This window comes from Mesoplodon mirus, assembly GCF_964341445.2.
Source record: "Mesoplodon mirus genome assembly, chromosome: 9".
Classification (NCBI taxonomy): domain Eukaryota; kingdom Metazoa; phylum Chordata; class Mammalia; order Artiodactyla; family Ziphiidae; genus Mesoplodon; species Mesoplodon mirus.
The window spans coordinates 108,533,106-108,557,912 of NC_138985.1; the positions used below are offsets into that span (position 1 = coordinate 108,533,106).

Sequence of the window (24,807 nt, forward strand, 5' to 3'; positions counted from 1 at the left end):
GCTCCATCCCTTCTTACACCCACTTCCACAAATTTCAGATTGTTTTTAAGGTAATTATTTCTTAATCATTTAACATGCATAAAACTGAGCTGTTTTTATTGTTTCTATCTTTTCTTTTTAACTTGTCACTGACAAACTTTTTGAGTGTTGTGTACCTAACCCCATTTCTCCCATGAGCTCTGTGGTTTTTACTGCATGATTTTGCATTGCACTGTGATTTTTAGAAATGCATATGATGTATGATGGCAGAATTCATTACTTTAAAATGTTTTCCAAAAATGCTCAAAAAGCCTTCATTGTTTATTTCTTTAATCTTCAGAAGTGTGAAAGATCCAGAAAATTACAGAGTACACTATAACAAGCATCTGAGTATTTACCACTGATTTAACAAATTTAACATTTTTTCTTCAGATTTCCTTCTCAAGAAATAGAATTTGACAGATAAAACTCAAAGCCCCCTCGGTCCCCACTTCAATCTTATTCTTACACTCAGTCCTATTCACCTCCCTTCTGAGACACAAACATGTTGATGCATGTGGTAAGTTTTCAGCTCATGTTTTTAATTTTTTTAATACACATATGTATCTATAAATAATATACAGTATTGCTTTGTCTTTTATACACAAATGCTTTATTATACTGCAACTTGCATTTTTATGCAACATTTTGAGATCTGTCCATCTTGATATACATAGAACTGATTTAATTTTGTATAGTGTTCCATTGTCTGAATGTCACAATTTTAATTCATTCTTTTATCCATTGACCATTTGCTTTTAGTTCTGTGAACTGCCTGTTCATATCCTTTGCCTGTATTTTTACTGGGTTATTTGTCCTTTCATTTCTAAGATTTCTTTATATAATTTGTGTATTAACTGTTAACTATATTAGTTTACAAATACTTTCTCCTAGTGTATCTCTTACCTTTTATTTTTACATAAGCTGCCTTATATTTATATTGTACATAAATTTTCAGTTGTAATGCAATATATCAATCTTTTCTTAGTTCATTTTGCCCTTTGTGGTTTAAGAAATTTTCTTCTACACTAAGATTATGAAGATATCCTACATTTCCTTCCAAAAGACTGAAGTTTTACTTTTCATGTTTAGATTTTTAATTTATCTGGAACGTAATTTTTTTATGGTATACAGCAGTGATCTACCTTAGTGTTTTTTTCCAAATGGAAAAGTCAGTTGTCCCAACACCACTTCTGAAGTTCTCCGAATTAGATTCCTAGGGCTGCTGTCAGAAAGTACCACAAACTTGGCGGCTTAAAACAATAAATATTTATTCTCTCATAGTTCTGGTAGTTAGAAATCTGAAATCAAAGTGTCAGCAGAGCTATGCTCTCTCTGAAGCCTTTAGGGGAGAATCTGTTCCGTGCCTTTCCCTTTGTTTCTGGTGGTGGTTGTTGATACTTGGCATTTCTCAGCTTGAAGCTGCATAGTTCCATCTCTGCCTCCACTGTCACAGGGCCTTCTCCCTTTGTGTGTCTGGGTCTCTGTGACTCTCCTCTTCTTATAAAGACACCACTCAGGATGGATTAAGAACCTGTCCTACTCCAGTATGATCTCATCTTAACGAATTTCAACTGCAGCAACCCTACTCCTATACAGGTCACAATCTGAGGTTCTGGGAAGGACATGTATTGGGGGAGACACTATTCAACTCAGTAGTCTGCTCTGGGGTCCTCTTTGGGTTTCTTCTGCTCCATGTGTCTACCCCTGCACAAAACAGTACTGTATTAATTCCATGGATTTAGTGTAAATTTTATTATCTGCTAGGACAAGTCCCCCTGTTATTCTTCTATTCAGCATCATATTTTGACCTTTATTTTTCCAAACGAAATTTAGAATCCGTTTATATAATTTACAAAAATCTTACTGCCATTTTGATGAAGTTGCAGTAAATTTATATATTAACTTGGAAGGAAAGTATCATCTTTATTATATTTAGTCTTCCCATTTATGGGCATGATTTACCTCCTGTTTACAGGCATATCTCATCTTACTGTGCTTTGTGCTTTGTAAAAAATGCAGATACTGCATTTTTTACAAACTGAAGGTCTGTGGCAACCCTGTGTCGAACAAGCCTATTGGTGCCATTTTTCCAACAGCATTTGCTCACTTCATGTCTGTGTGTCACTTTTTGGTAATTCTCACAATATTTCAAACTTTTTCATTATTATTGTATTTGTTATGGTGATTTGTGATCAGTGATCTTTTTTTATTTTTTTCCTGGTACACGGGCCTCTCACTGTTGTGGCCTCTCCCGTCGCGGAGCACAGGCTCCGGACGCGCAGGCTCCGCAGCATGTGGGATCTTCCCGTACCGGGGCACAAACCTGTGTCCCCTGCATCGGCAGGCGGACTCTCAACCACTGCGCCACCAGGGAAGCCCGTGATCAGTGATCTTTGATGTTAATTTTTTTTTAAATTTATTTTTGACTGTGTTGGGTCTTCATTGCTGTGTGTGGGCTTTCTCTAGTTGTGGCGAGCGGGGGCTACTCTTCGTTGCGGTGCGCAGGCTTCTCGTTGCAGTGGCTTCTCTTGTTGTGGAGCACGCGCTCTAGGTGTGCGGGCTTCAGTAGTTGTGGCACGTGGGCTCAGTGGTTATGGCTCGCGGGCTCTAGAGCACAGGCTCAGTAGTTGTGGTGCACGGGCTTCGTTGCTCCACGGCATGTGGTATCTTCCCAGACCAGGGCTCGAACCCATGTCCTCTGCATTGGCATGCGGATTCTTAACTCCTGCGCTACCAGGGAAGCCCTGATGTTACCATTTTAATTGTGTTTGGGTGCCATGAGCCGTGCCCATATGAGATGGCAAACTTAATCAATCCATGTATGTGTTCTGGGACTTCCCTGGTGGCGCAGTGGTTAAGAATCCACCTGCCAATGCAGGGGACACGGGTTCAAGCCCTGGTCCGGGAAGATCCCACATGCTGTGGAGCAACTAAGCCCGTGTGCCACAACTGCTGAGCCTGTGCTCTAGAGCCCGTGAGCCACAACTACTGAGCCCGCGTGCTGCAACTACTGAAGCCCAAGCACCTAGAGCCCATGCTCCGCAACAAGAGAAGCCACCCTAATGAGAAGCCCGCGCACTACAACCAAGATTAGCCCCTGCTCGCTGCAACTAGAGAAAGCCCGCGCGCAGCAACAAAGATCCAACACAGCCAAAAATAAATACATTAAAAAAAAGTTATTAAAAGAAATGTGTGTGTTCTGACTGCCCCACGGACTGGCCCATCTCTCTCCCTCTCCTCGGGCCTCTTTATTTCCTGAGACAGGACAATATTGAAATTAGGCCACTTAATAACCCTACATTATTAAGTGTTCAAGTGAACACTTAATGGCCTCTAAATGTTCAAGTGAAAGGAAGAGTCACACATCTCTCACTTTAAATCAAAAGCTAGAAATGATTAAGCTTAGTGAGGAAGGCACATGGAAACCTGAAACAGGCTGAAAAGGTAGGCCTCTTGTGTCAGTTAGCCAAGTTGTGAATGCAAAGGAAAAGTTCTTGAAGGAAATTAAAGTGCTACTCCGGTGAGCACACAAATGATAAGAAAGCAAAACAGCCTTACTGCTGATACAAAGCAAGTTTTAGTGGTCTAGAGAGAAGATTAAACCAGCCACCACATCGCCTTAAGCCAAAGCCTAATGCAGAGCAAGGTCCTAACTCTTTTCAATGCTATGAAGCCTGAGAGGTGTGAGGAAGCTGCAGAAAAGTGTGAAGCCAGCAGAGCACAGTTTATGAGGCCGAAGGAAAGAAGCCGTCTCCTAAACATAAATGTGCAAGGTGCATCAGCAAGTGATGGTGTAGAAGCTGCAGCAAGTTCTCCAGACCTAGCTAAGGTAAGTAATGAGTGTGGCTACACTAAACAACAGAGTTTCAGTATAGACAAAACAGCCTAATAGTGGAGAAAGATATCTTATAGGACTTCCATAGCTAGAGAGGAAAATCAATGCCTGGCTTCAAAGTTTCAAAGGACAAGCTGAGTCTCTGTCGAGAGCTAAATGCAGCTGGTGACTGTAAGCTGAAACCCCTGTTTATGTACCATTCCAAAAATCCTAGGGCCCTTAACAATTATGCTAAATCAACTCTGCCTGTGCTCTAGAAATGGAACATCAAAGCCTGGGTGACAGCACAGCTGTTTACAACATGATTTACCAAATATTTTAAGCCCACCATTGAGGCCTACTGCTCAGGAAAAAAGATTCCTTTCAAAATATTACTGCTCATTGACAATGCACTTGATCGCCCAAGAGCTCTGAAGGAGATATATAAGATTAATGTTGTTTTCATGCCTGCTAACACAATATCCATTTTGCAGCCTATGGATCAAGGAGTAATTTTGACTTTTAAGTCTTATTATTTAAGAAATACCTTTCATAAGACTATAGCTGCTATACATAGTGATTCCTCTGATGGATCTGGGCAAAGTAAATTGCAAATCTTTTGGAAAGGATTTATCCTTCTAGATGCCATGAAGAACATTCATGATTCATGGGAAGAAGCTGAAATATCAATGTTAACAGGAGTTTGGAACAAGTTGATTCCAACCTTCATGGATGACTTCGAGGGGTTCAAGACTTCAGTGGAGGAAGTAACTACAGATGTGGTGGAAACAGCAAGAGAACTAGAATTCGAAGTGGAGCCTGAGGGTGTGATTGAATTGCTGTAACCCCATGATAAAACTTTAACAGATGAGGAGTTGCTTCTTATGGATGAGCAAAGACAGTGGTTTCTCCAGATGGAATCTACTCCTGCTGACGCCATTTAGATTGTGGAAATGACAACAAAGGATTTAGAATATTACATAAACTTGGTTGATAAAGCAGTGGCAGGGCTCAAGAGGACTGACTCCAATTTTGAAAGAAGTGCTACTGTGGGTAAAATGCTATTAAACAGCATTGCATGCTACACAGAAATGACTCCTGAAGAGTCAACTGATGCAGCAAACTGCACTGTTGTCTTATTTTAAGAAATTGCCACACGCCAACCTTCAGTAACCACCACCCTGATCAGTCAGCAACCATCAGCAAGGAGCCAAGACCCTCCACCAGCAAAAAGATTACAACCTGCTCCAGGCTCAGACAATGATTAGCATTTTTAGCCAGAGTATTTTGCGGTACGCGGGCCTCTCACCGTTGTGGCCTCTCCCGTTGCGGAGCACAGGCTCCGGACGCGCAGGCTCAGCGGCCATGGCTCACGGGCCCAGCCACTCCGCGGCATGTGGGATCTTCCCGGACCAGGACACGAACCCGTGTCCCCTGCATCGGCAGGCGGACTCTCAACCACTGCACCACCAGGGAAGCCCTAGCCACAGTATTTTTAATTAAGGTTTGTACATTGTTTTTTAAGACATAATGCTACTGCACATTTAACACACTACAGTACAGCATAAACATATAACTTTTATATGCACTGAGAAACCAAAAAAATCGTGACTTCATTTACTGTGATACTTGCTTTATTGCAGCAGTCTGAAACCAAACCCAAAATATCCCCAAGGTATGCCTGTTATTTATAATTTTTGCTATAAAGGTGTTACAGGGGCTTCCCTGGTGGCGCAGTGGTTGAGAGTCCGCCTGCCGATGCAGGGGACACGGGTTCGTGTCCTGGTCCGGGAAGATCCCACATGCCACGGAGCGGCTAGGCCCGTGAGCCATGGCCGCTGAGCCTGCGCGTCCGGAGCCTGTGCTCCGCAACGCAAGAGGCCACAACAGTGAGAGGCCCACGTACCGCAAAAAAAAAAAAAAAAAAAAAAAAGGTGTTACATATCTTTTATATATTTAGTCCTGGGAATTATGGTTTTTGTTGAGATTGTTAACGGTATCTTAAAAGTAATGGTCTCATGAATTCATTTAGTAATCTGAAAAAATGCTCAATATGTAAGCTTATAGAGAAAAACATAAAACCTCAATTTCAACAAAACACTAAATAATCAAATAATGTGTACCCTACTTAGGTTTTTATATCTTCTTCCTTCCAATGTGTCCTCCTTCCTTCTTACACTCAACACAAACTTCAACACGTTAGCGTTAAATTCTGACATTTAAGTCCCTGCCAACCATCATTTCAACCATTCAGAATCTTAAATCTTTTCAAACACTAGTTCTAAATTCAGTAACTATAATGTAAAACTGGCTGAACTAATTAACACGCATTGCCGGCCCCAGACCAACTTTGATCCATTCTCTCATCCGCCCGTCTCACGCACAGGCGCCCCCGGCCCAAACTCCGCCAGTTCCACGATCGGCTTTGTTTAGGGCTTTGGACACGGACGAGCCCCAGGGGCGGCGGTCACCGGCTCCGTCCAGGGTCCCGACCCCACACCAGGCGCTCAGCGTGACCCTCAGACCCCGCCCCACCCGTCTGCCTCAGCCCCGGGAGGACCTCCGGATGTCGGCCCGCCGAGTCGGAACCCGAGGACCCGCCCAGATCCCCGAGCCGGGCGTCCGCGCGGGGAGCCCCTCTTACCGGAGCCGGCTCGGCCATGGGCCCTCGCGGTCCCACCCGGCCCCGGATCGGGTTACGGCCAAGCCAGGCGTCCCGGCTGCCCGCGGCACCTTCCCTGCGGCGGCGACGGCGGCGGCGGCCCCCCACCCCGCCGCTCCCCCCCGACCTGCAGGCCCAGCCCAGGCGCGGTGCACGCTGGGACTCGCGGCCGCTCCGCCCCACAGCGCCCCCTGCGGCCGGGAGGAGCGAGCGCTGTCTGCACTGGCAGCCCGCGCCGTGCGGACCGGCGTCAGTCGCAAGCCGCAGCCGCCCGGGGGTGACCGATCCTCGCACTCTCTTGGGGGACCCAGAGGAGGGAGACGGAGATGCAGATGGAAAGAGGTGGGAAATGCAGCGTCAACTGCAAATGGATGGATAGGATACTCGCTATTAACTGAGATAGAAACAATGAGAGGGAGTGCAGGTGTTTGATTCCTCCCCAAAGCCAACCCCAGTCAAGGATTAGGTTCAAGGGGTCATCTGTGAGGTGATTCAGGAACCAAGTGAGGGAGGTGAGAAATCAAGGGGCATTAAGCATTAACGAGCAGGTCCCCCCGTCGGCAACTGGGAGTCCATTCTGCTGGGGACTCAGAGGGTGCAGATCATCCCTCAGAATGGTCCTGCCAAGCCTGAGGAGGCTGGGTATTCATCCTCAGGAGGTCAGGCAGAGTCATGACATCGCTGGCCCCATGGACTTACATTAGGAACATGACTCATAGTCTATAAAATTCAAGAAATGGTCTATAACCTAAATATGAAATGGATCTTAAATTTACTCTGCCTTTCACTCTTAAGCAGCCAGTATGGTTGAACTGCTTAGATATATGTAATTGCTATCCCTAACTTAAAGGTTTTCTTAACGAACAATATTGTATATATACAATTTAGCAACAATAAAGCAAATTTTAAAAGAAGTGAAAGTTGTCCATAATTCTGGTATTCTAATGTAAATGCTCGATTTTGTTTCATATAGACTTCCAGTCTCTGTCCACAGACATGTTCTTTTTATATGGTTCTGAGACACACATAATTTTTTGTCTTTTTATCTTTCACTTACCATATCAAGGTTTTCCATATTTCTCATAATCTCATAATTATACTTTTAAATGGCTGCAATTTAAGGTAGTGTATTAATCTGCTAGGGCTGCCATACCAAAGTACCACGGACTGGGAGGGTTAAACAACAGAAATTAATTTTCTCACAGTTCTGGAGGCCAGAATTCCAAGATCAAGGTGTCAGCAGTGTTTGTTTCCTCTGAGGACTCTCTCCTCGGCTTGCAGATGGCTGCGCTTCTCCCTGTGTCCTCCCATGGTTGTCCCTCGGTCTGGGTGTTCTCAGTCCCAATCTCCTCCTATAAGGACACCTGTCACATTGGATATGGGCTGACCCATAAGACCTCGTTTTACCTTAATTACCTTTTTAAAGGCCCTATCTCTAAATATCGTCACATTCTGAGGTACTGGGGGGTCAGGAGTTCAACAAATGAATTTTGGGGGACTTCCCTGGTGGTCCAGTGGCTAAGACTCTGTGCTGCCAATGCAGGGAGCCTCAGGCTTGATTCCTGGTCAAGGAACTAGATCCCACATGCCACAACCAGAAAGGTTCCTCATACCACAACTAAAAGATCCCACATGCTGAGGCAAAGATCCTGCGTGCTGCAACTAAGACCTAGTGCAGTCAAATAAATAATTTTTTTAAAAGAATTTTTGGAAACACAATTAAGCCCATAACAGGTAGGGTCGTGTGAAGTACTTAGCGGCAGTTAAAAAATGTTGTGGCTATAAATAATATTGCTTGAACATTTTTATACACACAGTCTTAAGATACAAAAAGTACAAAGTGCAAAGGATAGACCAATACATTAAATTCGATTAAAATTTAAAACTTTGCTGAAAGGGAAAAACCTGCAACCTATCATACTCTACCCAGCAAAATTATCCTTTAGAATTGAAAGAAAGTTAAAGAACTTCTCAGACAAGCAAAAACTGAGTTCATCAGTACTAAACCTACCCTAAAAGAAATGTTAAAGGGTCCTCTTTAAGTGGAAAAGAAGAGCCTATAACAAGAAGCAAGAATCTAGAGGAAAGGAAAAATCCCACCAGTAAAAACAAATATATAGTATAGGCTGAGGATCAACCATTTAAGCTAGTATGAAGATTAAAAGACAAAAAATTGTAAAATTGACTATAACTACAATAATCAGTTAAGGGATAAACATGAAGTAGTAGAAGATGACATCAAAAACACAAGATGTGGGGGAGGGGAGGAAAAGTGGAGATCTTTTAGAATGTTTTTGAACTTAAATGACTACCTGGTTAAAACAAATAGATATTATTATAGGTAAACATATATGACTCCTGTGTAACCACAAATCAAAAACCTACAATAGATACACAAAAAAGGAGAGAGAATGGGACACAAGCATACCACTAAAGAAAATCATCAAACCACAAGGGAAGAAACTAAAGGGAGAAGGGAAGAACAGAGAAGAACTACAAAAGCAACTGCAAAACAAGTAACAAATGGCAATAAGTACATATTTATCAATAATTACTTTAAATGCCAATGGACTAAATGCTCCAATCAAAAGACATCGGGTAGCTGATTGGACAAAAAAAAACAAGACCCATCTATATGCTGCTTACAAGAGACTAACCTCAAAGCTAAAGAAACACACAGACTGAAAGTGAGGAGATGGAAAAAGATATTTCAAGCAAATGGAAATGACAAGAAAGCAGGGGTAGCAATACCAATATCAGAAAAAATATACTTTCAAACAAAGTCTGTAACAAAAGACAAAGAAGGGTATTATATAATGCTAAAGGGATCAATACAAGAAGAGGATATGATACTTGTTAACATATATGCACCCAATACAGGAGCACCTAAATATATAAAGCAAATATTAACAGATATAGAGGGAGAAATTGACAGTAATACAATAATAGTAGGGGATTTTAACACCCCACTTGCATCAATGGACAGATCATCCAGACAGAAAATCTGGAGATGCTCAACATTGCTAATTATTAGAGACAGGCAAATCAAAACCACAATGAGATATCACCTCACACCTGTCAGAATGGCTATAATCCAAAAGTCTACAAATAGCAAATGTTGGTGAAGATGTGGAAAAAAGGAAAACCTTTTATGCTGTTGGTAGGAATGTAAATCGGTGCAGCCACTGTGGAAAACAGTATGGAGATTCCTCAAAAAAACTAAAAATAGAACTACCATATAATCCAGCAGTTCCACTATTGGGTATATATCAGAAGAAAATGAAAACAATAATTGGAGAAGATACATGAACCCCAATGTTCACAGCAGCACTATTTACAATAGCCAAGATACGGAAGCAGTGTAAGTGTCCATCAACATAAAAATGGTTAAAGAAGAAGTGATACACACCCACACCCACACACACCCCCACCACACACACACTGTAATGTTACTCAGCCATAAAAAAGAATGAAAATCTGCCATTTGCAGCAATGTGGATGGACCTAGCCCAGAATGTCTTGGTTTGGATGGAGAAAATGTAAAACCAAGATCAAATCCATGCCCTCCAGGGGACATGGCAGGGGAAGCAGGGAAGGTTTCAGTTGAATGTGCGGAGTGCTATTAGAGAGAGGTATTTAGAGGATGCTATGAAGAGATGAGCACGTGCCCAAAATGTTCCTGGTGTTGAGAGTGAATGGTGGATACGAAGGAGTTCAGAAGAAGAGAGAGGAAAGGCATTCTAGAGGAAGCAGTCATGAGAATATGATGCATTTGGGAAAGATGAAAGTCATCTGGTATGAGTGAAATTCATACTGTGAATAGGTAACAAGATGAGGCTGAAAAGGCAGGTCCAGTTCAGCTCAGAGGTTCTTTTATGTCATGTTAATGAGTTTGCATTTATTTTAAATTTTTTATTTATTTTTTGGCTGCACTGCGAGGCACCTGGGATCCAAGTTCCCCGAACAGGGATGGAACCCATGTCCCGCCCCCACAGTGGAAGCGCAGAGTCCCAACCACTGGAAGTCCCTAATTTATTTTTAATTTTTTAAAAATTTTATTGAAATATAGTTGATTAACAATGTTGTGTTAGTTTCAGGTGTACAGCAAAGTGATTCAGATATATATATCTGAATATATTCTTTCGCATTATAGGTTATTACAAGATACTTAGTGTACTTCCCTGTGCTATACAGTAGGTCCTTGTTGGTTATCTATTTTATATTTTAATCCCAAACTCCTAATTTATCCTCCCCCTTTGGTAAGCATAAGTTTGTTTTCTATGTCCATGAGTCTATTTCTGTTTTTTAAATTTGTTTTCTATGTCTGTGAGTCTATTTCTGTTTTGGGGTTTTTTTTTTGCGGTACGCGGGCCTCTCACTGTTGTGGCCTCTCCCGTTGTGGAGCACAGGCTCTGGACGCGCAGGCTCAGCGGCCATGGCTCACGGGCCCAGCCGCTCCGCAGCACGTGGGATCCTCCCGGACCAGGGCATGAACCCGCGTCCCCTGCATTGGCAGGCGGACTCCCAACTACTGTGCCACCAGGGAAGCCCCTATTTCTGTTTTTTAAATAAGTTCATTTGTATCATTTTTTAGATTCCACATGTAAGCAATATCATACGTTGTCTTTCTCTGACTTACTTCATATGATAATCTCTAGGTCCATCAGTGTTGCTGCAAATGGCATTACTTCATTCTTTTTTTATGGCTGAGTAACAGTCCATTGTGTATATATACCACATCTTTTTTTTTAAAGGAAGGGGAATTTTAATTATTTTATTTTTGGCTGTGCCAGGTCTTCGTTTCTGTGCGAGGGCTTTCTCTAGTTGTGGCGAGCGGGGGCCACTCTTCATCGCGGTGCACGGGCCTCTCACTGTCGTGGCCTCTCTTGTTGCGGAGCACAGGCTGCAGACGCGCAGGCTCAGTAGTTGTGGCTCACGGGCCCAGTTGCTCTGCGGCATGTGGGATCCTCCCAGACCAGGGCTCGAACCCGTGTCCCCTGCATTAGCAGGCAGATTCTCAACCACTGCGCCACCAGGGAAGCCCCCACATCTCCTTTATCCGTTCCTCTGTCGATGGACACTTAGGTGGCTTCCATGTCTTGGCTATTGTAAGTAGTGCTGCTATGAACACTGGGGTGCGTATATCTTTTCAAATGAGGTCTTTCTGGATATATGCTCAGGAGTGGGATCGCTGGATCACATAACTCTTTTTAGTTCTTTAAGGAACTTCCATACTGTTCCCCGTTGTGGCTGCACCAATTTACATTCCCACCAACAGTGTAGGTGGGTTTCTTTTTCTCCACACCCTCTCCAGCATTTATTCGTAGACTTTTTGATCATGGCCATTCTGACTGGTGTGAGGTGGTACCTCATTGTAGTTTTGATGTGCATTTCTCTAATGATTAGCAATGTTGAGCATCTTTTCATGTGCCATCCTCATGTCTTCTTTGGAGAAATGAGTTTTCACTTATAACAAAATTGGAAACTTCTTAAAAATATCTTTTGAGAATAACATTAGAGTTGCATTTTAGAAAAACCAATTTGTCACAAGAGTGATAATGTATTAGTGGAAAAAGCCAGAGGCAGGGAAATCTGTTAGGAAAAACACTTGAAAAAAAAAGTTTTTCAAAAGTGAGCTTATATGGTGTCAGCAGAGATAGAGAAGGGCTTTTATTTGGGAGAAATTTAGTAGATTGGGTGTAGGAAAATCTAGGATCATTATCAAGTTTACAGCTCTGGAGATTAGTTATAGTTTTGAGATGAGAAAAACAGGGGAGTGTAAAGAAAAGAGGTATAGAGTGAGGGCTGGTACTGATCAGGAGTCTTATTCTGGGCATTCTGTGTTTGAGATGTCTGTGGAAGTCAGAAACAATCAGGAGGAAGCTGGAAACATGAACATGGATTTATAGATTTAAAAGTCATCATCACCTCACAGAGAACAGAGGAAACTGCTGCACAAGGTGTGGCTCAGGAGAGCCAGAACGACAGGCGAATGGACAGGTACAGCTGGCTGTTGGATTTGGCGGGGGGCACGCTTCTTCCCCAGGCTTGGCATTTCTTTCCATTTAGAGGCGGCTCCACCAGCACATCATCCCTAGTCTCTGCCTCCTCATTCACTTTGTTCAGGTCTACGGCTATACCATCAGGTTCTCCAAAATTAATTCATTACGGTTAAATGAGGTCACAGGGCTGGGGTACTAATCCAATAGGACCGGTGTCCTTATTAAAGGAAGAAATACCAGAGATACCCCACCCCTGCCCACAAAAAAGCCACGTGAGGACCCAGGGGGAAAGTGACATCTGCAAGCCAGGAAAAGAGGCCCTCACCAGACACCAACGTTGCTGGCACCTTGATCTTGGACTTCCAGCCTCTAGAACTATAAGAAACTAAATTTCTGTGGTTTAAGCCGCCCAGTCTGTGGCATTTTCCTATGGCAGCCCCAGCAGACTAAAACACCCGTAATGTAAGGAACTTCTGTCACAAGAAACTTTATGACAAAAAAGAGGGGGAAAAAGGCTAAAGGAGGAGCTCTAACCTGACTCTCACATCAGGATGACCAGCGCCTTTCACAGAAAGCCTGCTTTCCTCCAGTGTCTAGACGCTGTGCCTGGGTTATCTGGAACCTTCGTCAGGGAGCCCTCACGGCCACCTGCTCCGGGCTGGCCAGTGTGGCTGAAGCATGTTGGCTGAATTTTTCATCCTGCCTCAGCCAGAGCCAACAGAGCCAATGGCCCCACCGCAGAGCTGTCACTGCTTTCTGAGTGGAGTGACCTCGAGACTGAAGGGCTGCTCCCTGGCGTGCGTGGCAATGTGGGTGTTGAGAGCCCCCAGGTAGGTGAAGCCCCTTCCACACTCAGCACAAGAAAAAGGCCTCTCCCCGCGGTGACGGTGCAGATGGGTCTCCAGACTTCTCTTCTGGAGGAAGCCCTTGCCGCACTCGGGACACCCGAAGGGCTTCTCGCCGCTGTGGACGCGTACGTGCTCCGACAGCCTGTACCGCTGAACGAAGCTTCGGCCACACGTCGCACAGAAGGGCTTCCGGCCGCTGTGCTGGAGCAGGTGGCTCTTCAGGTTCCCTCTGAGCCGGAAGCCCCTGTCGCACTCGGGGCACCGGAAGGGCTTCTCCCCGCGGTGGACCCTCGCGTGCTCGGCGAGCTGGGACGGCTGAGCGTAGGCCTTGCCGCACTTGCCGCACTCGCCGCACGGGAAGGGTCGCTCGCCCGCGTGCCGCCGCCGGTGCAGCTTCAGGGAGGCCTTCCAGGAGAAGCTCCGCCTCCACTCGGGGCACCGGAAGGGCTCGGCCCCGCCGTGGAGTCGCCGATGCTCGGCGAGGTGCGCGCGGCGGTGGAAGCCCCGGCCGCACTGGGCGCAGGAGAAGGGCTTCTCCTCAGTGTGGACCTGGAGGTGCCGCGTGAGCCCCGAGCGCCGGGGGAAGGTCCTCCCGCACCGCTCGCAGGGGAACGCCGTCTGCCTGGCGTGGACGCGGCGGTGGCGCGCGAGCTTCGAGGGCCGGGTGAACCCCCGGCCGCACTGCCCGCAGGAAAAGGGCTTCTCCTGGCTGTGCAGACGTTGATGCGCCTTCATGGCGTTCCTCCAGCAGAAGCTCCGGCCGCACTTTGGGCACCGGAAGGGCTTCCTCCCGCTGTGCCGACAGAGATGGGCCTGCAGGCTGCTCTTGAGGCGGAAGCTTCTCTGGCACTCGGGACACCGGAAGGGCTTCTCCCCCGTGTGAACTCGGACGTGTTCGGTGAGCTTGCTCCGGTGGGTGAACTTCCGGTCACAGTCGTCACAGGAGAATGGCTTCTCCCCGCGGTGTGCCCACCGGTGGGCCCTCGCGGCCGCGTCCCGCGAGGGGCCGCTGCCGCCCTGCGGACCCTGGAAGGGTGTCCTCCCGCTGTGCACCCGCAGGTGCTCGGCCGGCTCGTCGTGCTGGGTGAGCCCCCGGCCACACTCCCGGCAGGAAGACGGCCTCTCCCCTCTGGGCGAACACACATGCTTGTTCAGGGCGGCTTTGGACCGGACGGCCCTGCCACACTTGGGGCACTGGAAGGGCCACGGGCCCGGGCGAGCCACCTGGTGCGGGGCCAGGCTGCACCTGAGACAGCTGCTCTGCTTGCGCGCGCCGCGCCGGAAAGGCTGCTGCTTACACGGGACCGGCCGGAGCCACCTGAGCTCCGCCTTCCCCCTGGACTTGTTTTTGTGCTTCGGATATTGACAGGACTGGCTCTCGCGGTGGTTCCTTTTGTGCTTCACGAAGTCTCTCTTTATCTGGAAGACCTTCCTACAGACAAAGCAGGAACCAAGTCTCAGACCTGGTGGAATTTCCAGGTGATCTGGGGTTCCCATTGGCTTATGCCGTGGATCATTCTTGTTCTGATTAGATGCTGTGATGTCGAAGCTTTTATTTAGAATCTCTGTTTCTTGGAGACTTGGGTGTTGTAAGGCGGCTCTTTGATCTGATTAAATCTTTCTTTCCTCCTTGGATAAGGGAGCACAAAAGCCCTGCTCTTGGAGACCATTTAAATGGCATTCCTCCTCTTTTGCCCCGGGAGTTCCCTGGTCACTTGGAGAGACAAAAAGGCCCACCCTCATCAGTGATGGGTCTGCGGGGTCAAGGGCTGTCTTCACATCACTGACAACGTGGGAAAGGGACTCCCGTTGTCCCCATGACTTTGTGAATCTGCCTGCCACAGGTGAATTATATTGAATTTAACTTGGATGTGCAAATCCTTTCATCATTTGTTAACAAAAGGCTTAACGTGAAAAAAATGGCAGGCAAATACATTCTGTGAGCCTATGAGGACCCTCAGAGGCTAAGCAGAACTTGGAAGAAAATAAAAAGGAGTTACTCTGAGAACCTGACCATTTCATTGTAATATTTCTTTAAATCTGTGAAATAAATAGCACAATATTTAAGTAGGAAGGCTTCGGGTCATATTCTTGCACCCTTCCACCACAGATTTCAGGAAAAGTTTTCTGAAGAAATGCTAATAGGAAGTATCTTTCTTAGGTATGTTAAATGGCAATTTACTGAATTCACAAAGAACACTGTGGAAATAATTCCCTTTCCCAAGGAACTCCGAATTATAAGGAAGTCACTGCTGTTCCCAAAGTAAAAGCCATGACGACAGGGTACAGAGGGAGCTGAGCTGCCACCTTATTCTCACCCACCGCACCTGGAGAGGACAATTCCCGACAATCACCTGAGCTGCTATATTCCAGAACATCTTTTTCTCCCTCATCCTGTTGCAGTGGGTCACATAGCTCTCCTTTTTTAAATCTCTTAACCTGGGAGCAAACCTCACCTATCAGGCTTGCCCCAGAGCAGGACTCTGATTCTGCTCTGAGGTCCTCTCAACAACACAGATGTTTCCAACGAGATGACGTCACTTACTAAGTTAGCACCCACAGCTGTTGCCTGGACCATGAGAAGAGCATACTTGCCTGTCTCCTTGAATCCTATTTCTCATCACTTACTGTTTATCCCAGGCAGGGGAGTAGTTGTGTTACTGGGTGAGTACCACCTGGTACAAAGGAAACATTTGTTTTTAGGGACAGCTACCAAAGTCGTTCATTCTTTGGTACTCAAAAACCTTTCCAGGCCCTTTTTAAAGGATGAAATTAAACTCCCACCATGGCATTTTTGGTCTCTGATACCAATTATGTGCCACCACTGCCACCTCCCACCATCTTCCACTATGTCCCACAAATAACATTCAGCTAGACTCAGCGCCTTCCATTTTCTAAATATAACAGGCTTGTTCCCACCTCTAAGCCTCAGCTCATGTATGACCCCTGTTGAATCTTCTTTGCCTTACCAAATATGCCCATTCTATGCTATTTAAATCCTAATTCCTTTAGAAGTCCTCCTGGGATATTGCTGTCTCTCCTCTGCTTTCTCCTCTAAATCCCTATAGCACTTTATTATCATTGCCACTTACTATTTATAAGTGTATACAGTCTTATTTTATAGTTGACTAATCCAATAGTTCAATATAATTGACTAACCTAACTGCCATGTCAGTAGGTCAGTAAGACAGACAATAAACTCTTAGAATGGGAAAATACATATATATATATCTCTCCCAACCCCTGGCCTAAATAATATGTGACATAGTCCTATGAACATGGTAGAGACAATACTGATTAGATGAGTGAATTAATAGACGGTAGCAGTGAAATGAAGCCCCTGGGAATTCTTTTATCCTCCGATGGAGCTAGTCACACACTCCCTGGGTTTAAATTCCCTCTTTTTCAGGAGAGTCCTTGATACCCAGAGACTTAGTAGATCTCCACTTAGTAAAGCATTAACATACTCTAAAAAATGGCACATTCTCTTAAATACTTAAAGTATTAATATATTTAAAATGTTTTCCTTATGATACAAGGAATTAAAAAGTAATCCTTCAAAAGGAATAAAAAAATCCCAAGTTCTAAAAATCTGTACAATAAAAAAATATATTGTACAAAACTGGAAGGCTTCTCATTTCTCTGTACACAAATGGACATGATGATGTGATGGGGAAGACGGTTTTTCCGCAGGACTGGACAAATGGATCCTTTACTGTTCTCTTAAAGGCAGTTCCATTTTCTGTTTTGTTTTGTTTTTTTAATGAAATATATACAACTTCCTTCTTTATAAAAGTAAGACATTCTTATATTTGCTACCAACTTGAGTGAAAAAAATAACATTCTCCATCAAAATAATATTTCTTATTCACTACATCCTGCTGACTCTGCAGAAAGATTAGCAAACAAGGCTAGGAGAATAAATGAGTCAGGCCCTCAAATCCATCTACTCACCAGAAAGGCTAAGTGTCATTTGTGTTTTCTCTAAGTGTCCTTGATCTCTGATTAACAGCATTCTTCCTTGTTCCATCCAGGTGATCAAATCTGGCTTTGAAGAAATACAGCCTGCAGAGAGAGTCCACACAGACTCAGTCTGGGTTTCCTGAGTACTTGACTAAAAACAATTTTAGTTTTTAATTTTTTATTTTAACTTTAGTTTCATGGCTGACCTTGATTACTGGAGACATGAGATCAATGTTAGGTTAAAAAAAATGGAAACTCTTGAAATTACATGAATAACTGTTAAATGTTCCCGACAATATTTCACAAAATTAAAGGAAACAGAGAGGTTGGGGATGATGAGGATCCAGGCAGAAAGTATTCAAAAGGGATCATTAGGAAAACAATGTGAGTAGAATAAAAAGCAGTCTGGGGTCGGGGTGGGTCAAGGAGGGAACCCAGGTGACTAAACTTTTCTGATTAGACTCTTCACATCTAAGGAACTAATTACTGAGGTGCCCACATTCTTTCTAATATTTTAATTATTTATTTGGTCGTGCCACGACTTAGTTGCAGCAGGCGGACTCCTTAGTCGCAGCTTGCAGGCTCCTTAGTTGTGGCTCGCCAGTTCCTTAGTTGTGGCATTCGAACTCTTAATTGCAGCATGCATGTGGGATCTAGTTCCCTAACCAGGGATCGAACCCGGGCCCCCTGCATTGGAAGGAGGATTCTTTTTTTTGTTTTGTTTTGTTTTCGTTTTGCGGTACGCGGGCCTCTCACTGCTGTGGCCTCTCCCGTTGCGGAGCACAGGCCCCGGACGCACAGGCCCAGCGGCCATGGCTCACGGGCCCAGCCGCTCCACGGCACGCGGGATCCTCCCAGACCGGGGCACGAACCCGCGTCCCCTGCATCGGCAGGCGGACTCTCAACCACTGCGCCACTAGGGAAGCCCGGAAGGAGGATTCTTTACCACTGTGCCACCTGGGAAGTCCTGCTCACATTCTTTCTTGATCAGCGGAATGAAGGAACCAGGAGGCTGTTAAATGACAGTGATTATGAAGAAGTGGAGAGTAATGTGTCTAATGACATCAGCCTGAAGGGAAGAGGGGTTGTTACAAAGTAGTGGAGGGATTTTAGAAGATGCATCAGACACCCTGCAGTGGTGTCACCTATGGCTCAGCCCGTGGATCAGTGTTTCTCGAAGTGACCCAGTTACCACCAGCATTAGCGGCACGTGAAGTACTTGTTAAAAACGTAGATTCCTGGGCCTGAGCCTGGACCTGCTAAGTCCTAATCTCTGGAGTTAGGATCTGGACATCCTGTAAAGAAAATCGTTTGCAAATAATACTGTTTGGTTTTAAAATTTGGGAAAATCAGACTGGATTCTCCAAGCCCAAGGATTGTGATAACTCAAAACTCAACACTGGATCAGCACAGGGCTGTAGTTTCTCCTACCCTACCTGCCTCAGTCTCCTTAGCTTGACCCTAACTGTTGGGGTGTCCTGGGGACAGCTGGGGGTGTCCTGTCCTGTCCTATTGACATATTCTCCCTAGATGATCCCAACTAGCCCTGTGGTTTAAATGTCATTTATACAATGACCCCAAACGTGTGAATCCAGTCCTGATCTTCACTGGAATTCCAGTCTCGCATACTCAATTATCTACTTTATATTTCCATATAAATATGTTTAATAAGCATCTCAAACTTAATGTGGCCAAAACCTGCTCTCTCCCAAGCCTTCCTCATGTCAGTGAATAAAACCACTGCCATCGGGGCTTCCCTGGTGGCGCAGTGGTTGGGAATCCGCCTGCCAATGCAGGGGACACAGGTTCAAGCCCTGGTCTGGGAAGATCCCACATGCTGCGGAGCAACTGAGCCTGTGCGCCACAACTACCGAGCCTGCTCTCTAGAGCCCGTGAGCCACAACTACTGAGCCCGTGTGCCACAACTACTGAAGCCCATGCGCCTAGAGCCCGTGCTCTGCAACAAGAGAAGCCACCGCAATGAGAAGCCTGCGCACCGCAACGAAGAGTAGCCCTCGTTCGCCGCAACTAGAGAAAGCCTGTGCGCAGCAACAAAGACCCAATGCAGCCCAAAATAAATAAATAAAAATTTAAAAAACAAAAGGCATTGCTCTTTAAAACAAAACAAAACAAAAAAACACTGCCATCAAGATACTCAAGCCAAAAATCTAGAAGTTGGTTCTTTCACCGGACTCCACTGCAAGCCAATGGCAAAATCTGGGATGCTACTTCCAAAACATACCTGGAGACTGCCTCCTGTTCTCTATCTTCATTACTACGTACCTGGTTCAGCTGCCACAAAGATTCACCAGTACTGCCAAGGCTCCTGGTTGGTCTGTCTCCTTTATTTCTACGCACTACAATTTATTTTGCACATAGCAACCCAAGTAATCATTAAAAAAAAGATATCATATTACTTCTCTATTTAAATCCCCCTATAGGAATTCCCTGGTGGCCCAGTGGTTAGGACTCTGTGCTTTCACTGCCGAGGGCGCAGGTTCAAACCCTGGTGAGGGAACTAAAAGCCCACAAGCTGTGTGGTGCGGCAGAAAAAAAAAAGTCCCCCTATCATCTTCCCTTTATCTTTAGAATAAAATCCAACCCTGCACCTCAGCCCAGAGGCCCTTCACAATTCGGCATAGCTGCCCTTTCTGTCCTCTCCTCCCATCACTTTTGTGCTCACCCTCTGTGCATGTGCCACAATAGCCTCACTGTGGTTCCCACCATGTACTGAGCTCATTCACTCCAACCTTTGGGCCTTTGCACTAGTTCCTCCTCTGCTTAGAATTTTCTTCCCCATGATTTCACATGGTTGACTCCCTCTTGTCATTCATATCTCAGACAGAATAAATTATAAACCCCCAAAGACAGAAAGAATTCTTCAGGTACACTGAGATCACCTATTAAATTGATAAGAGGAGAACTATTCTTAATGATACAAGACTGAGTTAGAGCAAGATGAGTAAGCAGTGAGGTACAATCTCCCCAAATTTCTCTTCCAATCCACTTCCTGAGTACTTCCCTGGAGATATCTAAGTATCCCATGCCCCTGCTCTCTTCTCTCTCCCTTTACCAGGGAAACTTTCTTCCCTGTCGTATCCATGTTCTGCAATGTGTTGGGTCCTCAGCTTACTCTAATATAATAACTATGGCCCCTTCATGAGAGCCTTAGTTCTTATAAGGATGCATCTCATTCAGGCAACATAAGCAGGCACTAAAGTATCAGTTAAAGAAATAAAACAACACACTTAAAAAAGAGAGAGGCAATTAGATTATTTTGTAATTCTAACTGTGGGAGAAATGGGGGAGGGTTGGAGTGGGAGACAGAGAATTCAGAGTGTTAACGAGGCTGAGGGGCACAGATATCACTGGATAAAAAGGGACAAAATTCCCAGGCCATAACAGGAAGTTAAAGAGACATTCTGAATGTGAATTGGGCACAGTATCATATTCAACCAGCCAACAGCCAATAAAGGGAAGAAAGCCTATCAGTATTAGGTTGGGTCCCCCAAAACGACTCCTTAGAAACCCATCTTACCCAGGGAATCAAGGGTCTCATAGTTGGTCTTCATTTCTTGCTGATACATTTCCTCCTGCCACTTCTCCAGGATTTCCCACTCTTGCTCCAAAAAGTATAAGGCCACATCATCAAACGCCATGGGTAACTGAAATCATAAACAGTACATACATATATTTTCATTTCAAGGCTACTGTGTTTTTCAACATCCATGTCTTTAAGAGACAGGAACAGTATTAAAGTAGTTATCTCTGGATGGTGCCATGACCATAATAAAGGGGTCACAGAGGTCTATTGGAACTAAGTAAAGTGAATGAATGAATAGCAGGCCTTTGAGCACATGTACCATCTAAAGGAGGATACTTAACATAGCAGCAAACAATTACTGCAATGTAAGACTGGGCCAGGGTTGCCAGATATGTCAAAAAAAAATTTTTTTTTTTTTTTTTGCGTTACGCGGGCCTCTCACTGCTGTGGCCTTTCCCGTTGTGGAGCACAGGCTCCGGACCCACAGGCCCAGCTGCCATGGCTCACGGGCCCAGCCGCTCTGCGGCATGAGGGATCTTCCCGGATCAGGGCACAAACCCGCATCCCCTGCATCGGCAGGCGGACTCCCAACCACTGCGCCACCAGGGAAGCCCCAGATGTGTCAATTTTTAAAGTAACTTTTTTAATTTGAAACGATTATAGATTCAAAGGTAGTACAGAAGGGTTCCCTGTACCCTTCAGTTTACCCCAATGGTCACACGGTACATTATTATAGTACACTGTCAAAACCATGAAACTGACACTGGTAGTGTGTGTACAATTCTACGTGATTTTACCACATGTGCTGACTCATATAACCACCCTGCAATCGTGAACAAAACTATTCCATGACCAGAGATCTCCTTTGGGCTACCCCTTCATAATCACACCCACTAATCTATTATCCATCTCTGTAACTTTGTCATTTCAAGACTGTTACAAAAATGAAGTCAGAGAATTCACTGTCAGTCCAGTGGTTAGGACTCTGTGCAACCACTGCAGGGGGCATGAGTTCGATTCCTGGTCAGGGAACTGGGATACTGCATGCCATGTAACGTGGCCAAAAAAAAAAGTCATAGTGTGCAACTTTTTGAAATTGACATTTTTCAGCCACCATAATGCTCTTGAGATCCATCCAAGTCGTGTTTATTGTTTATCAATATTCCATTTCTTTCTATTGCTGAGCAGTAGTCAATGGTATGGGTATACCACAGTTTGGTTAACCACTTATCTATTGAGGGACAATGTAGTTGTTTCTAGTTTGGGGCTATTACCAAAAAAACTGCTATAAATAATCATGTACAAGTTTTTGGTGGGGATACATTTCGTTTTATTGGGATAAATGCTGAGGTCTACAACTGCAGGGTCATATGGGAAGTATATGTTTTGTTTTCTAAGAAACTATTTTCCAGAGTGGCTGAACCCTTTTACATTCCTACCAGCAATGCATGAGAGATCATTTCTCAGCATCCTCACCAGCATTTGGTAATGTTGTTGTTGGTTTTTTTTTTTGGCCGCACTGCGCAGCATGTGGGGTCTTAGTTCCCTGACCAGGGACCGAACCCGCACCCCCTGCCTTGGAAGGGTGGAGTCTTAGCCAATGGACTGCCAGGGAATTCCCAATGTTGCTATTTTTTATTTTCATTACTCTTAATAGTTGTGCAGTGATCTCATTGTGATTTGAGTTTGCACTTCTCTAATGAATAATGATGATGAGCATCTTTTCATGTGCTTATTTCTCATCCACATATCCTCTTTGGTGAACTGTCTCTTCATGTCTTTTGCCCATTTTCTAATTGGACTGTTTTTTTGTTGTTGTTGTTGAATTTTGAGAGTTCTTTATATATTCTAGATATAAGTCCTTTGCCAGATATGTGGTTTGCAAATATGCCCTCCTCCATCTGTAGCTTGTCTTTTCACCCTCTTAACAGAATTTTTCCCAGAGCAAAAGTTTTTAATTTTGATGACATCCAACTCATCATTTTTTTCTTTTATAGATTGTGCTTTTGGTGCCATATCTATGAACTTTTCACCAAGCCCTAGGTCCCAAAGGTTTTCTCCAATGTCATCTTAGAGCTTAACATTTTACATTTGGATGTGACAGTCCATATATATATATATATATATATATATATATATATATATATATATATACATATATATTTATTTATTTTGGTTGCGCTAGGTCTTAGTTGTGGCAAACAGGCTCCTTTAGATGCGGCTTGAAGTCTCCTTCGTTGCGGCTTGAGGGCTCCTTAGTTGCGGCACGTGGACTCCTTCGTCGTGGCATGCAAACTCTTAGTTGCAGCATACATGTGGGATCTAGTACCCTGACCAGGGATCAAACCCGGGCCCCCTGCATTGGGAGTGTGGAGTCTTAACCACTGCCACCAGGGAAGTCCCTGGATGTGACAGTTTTATGTGAACTCTCCTGATTTTTACATTTTGGCAACTAAAATTCACAATTTTAACAAGGAATGGTTAAAAACAAACAAACAAACACCCAAAACACACAGCTTCGAGCCACAATTTGTTCGTGGATGTTTAATCTACAACCTCTGGTATGGACTGACTAACCAGGACCACTCTTCCTGGAGGTTCGAAGGACAGATGCACTGTGACAATAGGGAAGGAAGAGAAGATACATAATTTAGCTTGTGAAGATTCCATTTCACTCCTTTCAAATTCTGTGCTACAAATGTAGATGAGAGCCTACCAAGGCAAGTGCTGGGCAACTCACAAGACAGCTCGGGCTCTTCACAAGTATATGAAAAATGTTGGTCCCAAATGCTACAAAGTAAACTCTCCCAATAAAGGAATCTAGGAAACTCCACAACCAGGGCCACTTGACACTTTCTGAAGAGAAAAGTTGCAGGGATATAATTCCATCATCAAAACTATTACAGGCGCCCAAAGCTGAAGTATTAGCTAGTATAACAAACAAGTTTAAACTTGGTGTTGCATTTAAGGTGGGACTTTCAAAGAAATTCCTCTGTTTACTTGCAACTCACCCACGTGCTTTCCACCTACAAAAGACTTTTCTGTGAGCATTCTCACAATTAGCACTGAACTGCTCCAGTGAAAAGGAAAATCAACCAGAAAATGCTGATTTCTCCCTGCCTACCCCCAATAACACAACAGCCAAGAAGCTGACATCACTTGAGCTTTCTCTGTGGACTCAAACTTACAGTCAAAGAAGAACTACTGCAAACCACCAAGTTTCACAGAACAGAGAGGGAGATTCCAGGACGTTGAAGAGAGGCGGCCTGAAGAAATCTGAACAGAATTGGTACCTGCCAAGGAATGCTGGGGGAGAGGGGTGAGAAGCAGAAGGAAAGAAAATGCATTACATGAGTGAGATTATTAGATAGGAAACCTCAGTGGAGATACAAGGAGAACTTGCATACTTAGGCAGGTTACACTTAATCGAATGTAGAGTTTCCTGGATTAGGTTTGGGATATGTCTTTCAAACTCTAAAACCAGTGTTCAAATTTTCCATTAAATCACTAGAGTATTCGTGGTAAATCTGAATTAGGATAACCACCCAAACTGGTTAAGTTTTCCGTCTTTTCCTAGAGGAAGCAGTCTCCAGTCTTCTTCCAACTTTTCCTCATTTGCTGATGAAGATGTGCTTCTCTGAAACTCCATGTCAGCAGAGCTCGGAACGTGAGCCCAAGAGAAACCAGGACGTTCAGAGACCCCCGCACAGGACGGGAACAGCAGGGGAACTGAACGGACCACGAGCGAGACCCTGGGTTTCTCCATGGGGCCCCTTTCTCCCAGATCAACCTCACAACAACTCGAGCACCTAGACCTCGCCTTCTCCGGCCCGGGGTCGGAGCGCAGTCCTGCTTACAGACAATCCCCGGCCGGGGATCCCACCGCCTCGCTCCCTGAACCGGAAGTCCACTCCAGATCGCGACGGGGCCCGCATCCTCCACGGCCCCTCTTA

At 44.8% G+C, this 24,807-nt stretch overlaps 1 protein-coding gene across 7 annotated transcripts in view; it reads right to left on the reverse strand.

The window, feature by feature from the left end:
• ZNF786 (zinc finger protein 786) overlaps nucleotides 1–24,807 on the reverse strand; it is a 35,956-nt gene that overhangs the window by 11,013 nt on the left and 136 nt on the right. For 2 of the 7 annotated variants that reach the window (XM_082631703.1, XM_082631702.1), the window contains exons 2-3: nucleotides 20,849–20,975; nucleotides 17,302–17,412 (exon numbers count right to left, since the gene is read on the reverse strand). In XM_082631703.1, the coding sequence (XP_082487829.1) occupies nucleotides 17,302–17,412; nucleotides 20,849–20,969 (232 nt within the window). In that variant the 5' untranslated portion in view covers nucleotides 20,970–20,975. Of the gene's footprint in view, nucleotides 1–17,301; nucleotides 17,414–20,848; nucleotides 20,976–24,399; nucleotides 24,687–24,711; nucleotides 24,800–24,807 lie in introns of those variants that run through there. The other 5 variants (XR_014294931.1, XM_082631706.1, XM_082631701.1 and 2 more) reach the window with 4 other exon arrangements.